This window comes from Lathyrus oleraceus, chromosome 4 (genome assembly GCF_024323335.1).
Source record: "Lathyrus oleraceus cultivar Zhongwan6 chromosome 4, CAAS_Psat_ZW6_1.0, whole genome shotgun sequence".
In the NCBI taxonomy this organism is placed as follows: domain Eukaryota; kingdom Viridiplantae; phylum Streptophyta; class Magnoliopsida; order Fabales; family Fabaceae; genus Lathyrus; species Lathyrus oleraceus.
The window spans coordinates 48,772,703-48,780,894 of record NC_066582.1 but is presented as its reverse complement, the minus strand read 5'-3'; the positions used below and the strand labels follow the sequence as shown (position 1 = coordinate 48,780,894).

At 37.5% G+C, this 8,192-nt stretch overlaps 1 protein-coding gene across 1 annotated transcript; it reads left to right on the top strand.

Annotated features, from left to right (window-relative positions):
- The first annotated feature begins 509 nt into the window (after positions 1-509).
- LOC127073172 (calcium-binding protein CP1) lies at positions 510-1,664 on the top strand. Its single transcript, XM_051014295.1, has one exon. It carries the CDS (start codon positions 979-981, stop codon positions 1,459-1,461), a length of 483 nt encoding a protein of 160 aa, XP_050870252.1. The 5' UTR covers positions 510-978; the 3' UTR covers positions 1,462-1,664.
- Positions 1,665-8,192: the final 6,528 nt, after the last annotated feature.

Genomic DNA, 8,192 nt, shown 5'->3' with positions numbered 1-8,192 from the left:
ATATCCCACTATCAACGGCTGAGATTATGTTGCAATTGTTGAGGTGACATTATAACGCCCTAGGGAAATTATGTGGACGATCGGTGAAGATATAGAGCATATGTCTGTTATTATTTCTCTTTCCTCGACGGGTAAAGTCAACAATCATAAGCCCTTCCCATTTATTTGTGAAAATAATCAAGACCATCAAATTCATCCCACGGTCATTCGCGTCTCATGGCTTCTCTGCATATTTCAGTTACAAATAAATCTCTATATAAAAGGAGAAAGAACACACCACTTTCAAATAACCTCACTCTCATTTGAAATTTTAACATTCATTTTCTATACTACTTTGAGCTTGGAGTACTAACATTATAAATTAGCTTTATTTATCGTATCGAAATCAAAGCTTCGTCAGAACAGAATAATCAAATAACATTTTCTGATCATTGTCATCTTATTTTCATGCAACACAAATAGAGTATTTTCATGCAACACAAATTTATAACAAACTTTTTTTTCTAAATAAAAGAGATCATTGAGAGAAAGAATTCCCCAATCAAAATTACACATCATTTTCTTATTTTGAATGCCTAAACTTACAGTATCTCGTGAGTATTGACCACCACCACTTCATAGCATTTTCTCTCGTTTAGTCAAAGGGAGCATTGCATAGCAATTTACACAACCACAAGGAGTGTTGTCGACGGTAGAATAGAAGCATATCCTCCGAAACAAACAAGAGCAATGATGTCACGACATACGTAAGAAACCAACACATTCCTCGAAAATTTTACAAAGTCCAAAACCTTGCTGCCCAAGTCCCGTGATTCTGTCCGACTAAGAATCACTGCATGCCTCACAAATACTGTGTGGGCCCCCAAATTCTCGGAGCCCAAACCCACTCAACCCTATATATTCAACACACGTTTATAACCAAAACTAACCATAGCTCAAAACATAACCACCCAATCACACAAACAAAAACCAAACATTATGTGTCCTTCTGGCCGGAGCCTCCGTCTACAACCTCCCACATCCGATTTCCGACCGGCATTTGACGTTCTCGACACCGATTCCGACGGTAAAATAAGCCGCGAAGATCTCCGTTCATTCTACGCCACCAACAGGGGTGTCGTCAAAGACGACGCAATCGGTGCGATGATGTCGGTGGCGGACACAAACATGAGCGGGTTCGTGGAGTACGAGGAATTCGAGCGCGTGGTTAGCGGTGACGCAGAAAAGAGTCCGTTAGGGTGTGGGGCCATGGAAGATGTGTTCAAGGTGATGGACAGAGACGGTGACGGTAAAGTTAGTCATCAAGATTTGAAGAATTATATGGCTTTGGCTGGTTTCGCCGCCAGCGATGAAGATATAAACGCTATGATTAGGTTTGGCGGTGGCGATGGAAACGGCGGCGTTAGCTTCGATGGTTTGATTCGTATATTAGCTTTTGATCATCTTGCTCCGGCTAATTAATTGATTAGAGTATTTAATTATATTTTTATATTGTTAAGAAAAAAATTAGCCGCTAAATTGGTTTTGTGTTGGATTATAATGGAACACTTCAATTCAAGGCTTTGGAATTGATCATTTGTAGGTGTTTTGTATTTTTTAAGGTTAATTGTATTGTAATGATGAATTTTACTTAATAGTCTCAATTATGAGATGCAATTTCAGAATTTCTTTTGTTACCATAGCATTTGGACTATATGGAGTCCGGATACATTCATTGGTATATTAAACACACAGTGATTGTTACTCCTATTATTATTATGGGTGAGAGTGGCAATAAAAGAATTTTTCGCAAAAAAACACATGTTTAATATAATAAACAAATGAATTTCTATTGTTTATATAGTAAAAGAGTTAAATTCATATAACATGAATTATGATTTAATGATTCAAAGAATTTTTATAATTTTTCTATTTATTAATAAAACTAGTGGGATATAATAAGAATGTAAAACAAAAATTATTTTTTCAAAAAGTTTATTATTTTAAAAAAAAGACATATTTTAATTTATATATAAATTATAAAGATAATTTTTTCACATATATATTTTTTTTAAGTATCACTTTTGTGAAAATTTGATAGAGTTATATATTATATTGCATATTCTGGTAGCTTAGATTCAATCTGAGCTTTTCCTTTAGATTAGATCTGAGCCACTCAGTTATGCTGAGCTGGCATAGTTTGTTACACTTGTGTGTTTTATAAGCATTTCTCTTGTAATTCTTTTATGGAATGAATACAATATGAATTTCCCAATTATTCTCTCTAACAGATTCTGAGATTCTATCATGGTATCCAGAGCTTCTTCATCTTTTTCTTCGATCCAGATCTAGTGCTCTTTCATGGCGTCGCCGTTTAACAGCGACGGTGCCTTTCCTTCTTCTCAGGTCAAGCTTTCGCATCTGATCTCCGTTAAGCTTGACGATAAGAATTTCAAACAGTGGAAGCAACAGATAGATGGTGTCATTCGTGGTCACAAGCTTCAACGCTTCGTCACTTCACCAGTTGTTCCACCGCAGTTTTCATCTAACTCAGACGCTGCACTCACTGGAACTATCTCAGCTTACCTTGACTGGGAGCAACAAGATGCACTTATATGCACTTGGCTTCTCTCAACAATTTCTGACTCTCTTCTTCCCAAATTGGTGGATTGTCGTCACTCATGGCAGGTTTGGACAGAAGTTCACCGGTACTTCGCCACTCTCCTCGCCACCAAAGCTCGTCAACTCCGGTCGGAACTGCGTCATCTCACGAAAGGATCGCTCGTGATTACGGAATTCATGGTTCGTGTTCGCGAAATCAGTGATTCGCTGATTTCAGTTGGAGATCCAGTTCCGCTGCGTAACCTAATTGAGATCGTCCTCGATGCGCTACCTGAGGAGTATGATCCTATAGTTGCCGCCGTTAATAGCAAAGAAGATCTCAACTCTTTGGACAAGCTTGAATCAAGTCTTCTTGCGCATGAATCGCGCCTTGAGAAGCATCGTAAGGCTGTTCTCCCTGAGCCGGCGACGGTGAATCTGACTCAAGCAGCTCCGGTAGGTTCATCAGCTGTTTCTGAGCAATCCGTCATTGGAACAGAGTCGTTTCCTCAAGGTACTAGTCATATTACTGCGCACGCTGAGAGCCATGGTCACAATTCACGAGGAGGTCGTTTTGGCCGTAGTGGTGGTCGGTTTGGCCGTGGTGGAGGTCGCTTTGGTAGATCTCAATGTCAGATTTGTCACAAATCTGGACATGATGCCTCTATCTGCTATCATCGTTACTCTGCAGCTTCGTTTACTCCTCCAAGAGCTTCCTTCAATCCATTCATGATGCCTGCACGTTCTGTGTATCAACCGTCCTTTGGTTATGCTGCTCCTAGGCCACTACCTCAGCATCCTCCTCAGCCTCAAGCTCTCTACACTGGTGTGGATCCCTCATTCAGCAATCAATGGTGGTACCCTGATTCAGGTGCGTCTCACCATGTCACACCTGAGACGTCAAATTTGTCTGATTCGATTTCATTGCCTGGATCCGAGCATGTGTATATGGGTAACGGCCAAGGTCTGTCTATAAACTCTGTAGGCTCTATGTCTTTTTCATCACCTGTTTGCCCTAACATGCCTCTCACCTTACACAACTTATTACTTGTGCCTAAGATAACTAAGAATCTTATCAGTGTCAGCAAGTTTGCACAAGACAATAACGTTTTCTTTGAGTTTCACCCTAAATTCTGTCTTGTAAAATCTCAGGATTCTTCTAAAACTCTTCTGCGTGGCTGTGTTGGTGCTGATGGCCTATACAAGTTTCCCAATCCTTCTGCCCAAATGTCTCAGTTGTGTTCTAGTTCCAGTTCTTCAGTACATTGTAATTTAAGTACATCATGTAATAGTGATCCTAGGTCTATTACTCTCAATGATTGTACTTCTCCTTGTATTGATGTCTTATCTAATAATAAGATTGATTCAGCTCTTGATTCAGCTTGTTCTCAATTTCCTGAAATTAATGTTGCTGCTCTTAATGCTTTACCTTCTATTTCCAACAGCAAGTATGCCCTCTGGCACTCACGCCTAGGTCACCCTCATCACCATGCACTTACAGAAGTTTTGAAGCTTTGTCACATCCCTATCCCATCTAAGCCTAGTGGTGATCTCTGTCATGCATGTTGCTTGGGTAAATCTCATAGATTGCATGCACCTTTATCTAATACGGTTTATAATCATCCTTTTGAACTTGTGGTTTGTGATTTGTGGGGGGCTGCCCCTGAGAAATCCTCAGGTGGCTTCACTTATTTTTTGACATGTGTTGATGCCTACTCTAGGTTTGTGTGGGTCTTCCCTCTTAGGCTCAAATCTGATACTTTGCCTCAATTCATTCAATTCAAAACTATGGTTGAAATGCAGTTTAATTGCAAAATCAAAACAGTACAAAGTGATGGTGGGGGTGAATTTAGACCTTTTACAAAGTACCTTCAAGAGCTAGGCATTATTCATCGATTTACTTGTCCCCATACTCATCATCAAAATGGCTTAGTTGAGCGCAAACACCGTCACATTGTTGAAACCGGTCTTGCCTTACTTGCTCAGTCCACCCTTCCCTTAAAATTTTGGGATCATGCCTTTGTCACGGCTGCCTACTTGATTAATAGGCTCCCTAGTCCTACTCTTGGAAACTTATCACCTTACTTCAAACTTCTCCATAAACATCCTGATTACACATGTCTCTGTGTCTTTGGCTGTGCGTGTTTCCCTTTCCTCCGTCCCTACAATGCTCACAAACTTGATTATCGGTCTAAGGAGTGTATTTTTCTAGGATACTCCACTGTTCATAAGGGGTACAAATGTTTGGCTGCCAATGGACATCTCTATATTTCTAAGGATGTTCTTTTCCATGAAACAAGGTTTCCTTATTCCCTTTTATTTCCCACTTCCACTCCACCTTCTACTGCTGCTCCTACTTCCCCTATTTCTGCTTCTTCATGGTTCATGGCTGAAGCTTCTCCTCATCCTCACCTTCTTAATTCTGGCAGTCCTACACCATCTCTTTCTTCTATTGCTGCTGGTGTCAGTCCTACTTCCCATCCCAGTCCTCTTCATACTCCTGCTGATATCAGCTCTCCACTTACGCCTATTCCCTCCACTTCTTCTTCTCCTGGCCTAATTCTCTCTGATATTGCTGAATGCAGTACCATTTCTCCCTCCTCTTCTCCTGCAGAATCTTCTGTCAGCCCTGTTCCCTTACCCTTTAACCCATCCGAACCTTTTATTCATACCCTTAACACTCATATTATGCAAACACGAGCCAAAAGTGGCGTCACTCAACCAAGACTTAATCCCACACTCTTACTCACTCACATGGAACCTTCCTCTGTCAGTCAGGCCTTGGCTGTTCTACACTGGTTTCAGGCAATGAAAGATGAATTTCAGGCACTTTTGAAAAATCAGACATGGACTTTGGTGGCTCCATCTGACTCAAGGAAGCCCATTGGTTGTAAATGGGTCTTTAGGGTCAAGGAAAATTCTGATGGTTCCATAAACAAATACAAGGCTAGGCTTGTGGCAAAGGGCTTTCACCAACAAGCTGGCAGTGACTTTCAGGAAACCTTTTCGCCAGTTGTTAAGCCGGTTACAGTCAGAACAGTTCTAACACTTGTTGTCACTCATGGGTGGTTCATTCAGCAAATTGATGTGAACAATGCTTTTCTCAATGGTAGTCTTGAGGAGGAAGTTTACATGCACCAACCCCCTGGATTTGAAGTATCTGATAAGAGCCTGGTATGCAAATTAAATAAAGCTATTTATGGGCTCAAGCAGGCTCCTAGGGCCTGGTTTGACAAGCTTAAAGGAGCTTTATTGCAACACCAGTTTACGGCCAGCAGGTGTGATCCTAGCCTGTTTTTCCTTAACACAAACAGCCTGCATATTGTGATCTTGGTCTATGTTGATGATATTATCATCACTGGAAACTCAGCCTCATTTATCACCTCCTTGATCAAGAGCTTAAATGCTGCCTTCTCCCTCAAAGAACTTGGAAAATTGGATTACTTCCTAGGTATTGAGGTCTCTCACCTCCCTAATGGCTCTTTGTTTCTATCTCAAACTAAGTATGTGCGTGATTTACTGGCCAAAGTCAATATGCTCAATGCCAATGGGATGCCAACTCCCATGGTCTCTAGTAGCAAGCTGTCAAAAGTTGGCTCTGACAGTGTTGTTGATCCTGCTTTGTACAGGTCAGTGGTTGGGGCACTGCAGTATGCCACATTAACAAGACCAGAAATTTCTTTCTCTGTTAACAAAGTGTGTCAGTTTTTGTCCAACCCTCTCGAGGAGCATTGGAAAGCAGTAAAGAGAATTTTGAGGTACTTATGTGGCACTTTACAGCATGGGTTGCTTCTCCAACCTGCTCAAACTCAGCAGCCCCTTTCTTTACTAGGGTTTTGTGATGCTGATTGGGCTTCGGATCCTGATGACAGAAGATCCACTTCTGGTGCGTGTGTTTTCCTTGGTCCCGATCTCATATCTTGGTGGTCTAAGAAGCAGCAGCTGGTTGCTAGGTCTAGTGCAGAGGCCGAGTACAGGAGCATGGCACAGCTTGATGCAGAGATATTGTGGGTGCAGTCCTTGCTGAGGGAGCTTCACTACAACTTTCAAACTCCAAAAATTTTGTGTGACAACCTCAGCACAGTTACACTTGCTCATAATCCAATCCTTCACAATAGAACCAAGCATATGGAGTTGGACATCTTCTTTGTTAGAGAGAAGGTGCTTAGCAAAAGTCTTGTGGTGGCTCATGTTCCTGCTCATGATCAGTGGGCAGATGTGTTCACCAAACCTTTATCAGCTGTGAAATTCCTTCCTCTTCGTGACAAGTTAAAAGTGGTCAACAAACAAAGCTTAAGTGACACACCCTCAACTTCTAAGGGGGAATGATAGAGTTATATATTATATTGCATATTCTGGTAGCTTAGATTCAATCTGAGCCTTTCCTTTAGATTAGATCTGAGCCACTCAGTTATGCTGAGCTGGCATAGTTTGTTACACTTGTGTGCTTTATAAGCATTTCTCTTGTAATTCTTTCATAGAATGAATACAATATGAATTTCCCAATTATTCTCTCTAACAGATTCTGAGATTCTATCAAAAATTTATCTTCTTTAGTTGTGGTTTTTAATAGTTTTGTCAATATTATTCATAATTATCTATTATATAAAAAGAAAAAAGAGTATATTAAAATAATTAAAAGTTAGAGATATTATAAATTAAAAAAAGTCATAGTTTGAAAAGTAAATGGAGGGAGTAAAATATTTGGATAAAAAAACGTGTTGCTATTTAAAAAAAATCAAGATTCACTCATTAATTTAAAAATAATATTTTATCATTAATAATAATTTATCATTAATAATATATTAGTGAGATGATTACATTAATAATATATAGTTCATTTTTTATATATATTATTATATCATAAATTTAAAATAAATTCAAAAATAAAATATAACATAAATAATTAAAAAATAATATTTTTTTTTCATGTTTGAATTCATACGTTATCTTAAATATATTTATTTTTATCTATTTAATTGTAAAAAAAATATAATAACATCTGGGTTCTCATCTGAATATCCGAGTGTTCGTCCGGATAATGTTGTGTTATGCATATTTGTTTCTAAAATATAATAAGAATGAAAAAACAGAAATATAAAATTATTTAATCAAAATAGTTTATTATTTTTAAAAATAAAATAAATTTATATTTATATTTAAAACATAAATATAATTTTTTCATATATATAATTTTGTTTTGACATTTTTTATAAAAATATTTACACAATTATTTACTTTTATAAATCTCAACTAATAACATAGTATTTACAAATACGGTTTAGTTGTAAAATAAATATTAATAACATAAATAAATACATTTTTCCCGTGTTTGGATTCATACATTATTTTAAATATACTTATTTTTATTTTTTTTTAAATTGTATAAAAATTGTAATAATTCTATGTTCACACGGATTCTATTTTAAATACACGTGCATAGTTCACAAATATTACTTTGTTGTCATTTAAAATATAATATTTTTATTACAAATTCTTATATATTAATACTCTTAAGATAATTAAAAATAATTTATTATTTATTTAATAATTATTATTATTATTATTATTATTATTATATTATTATTATATATATATATATATATATATAT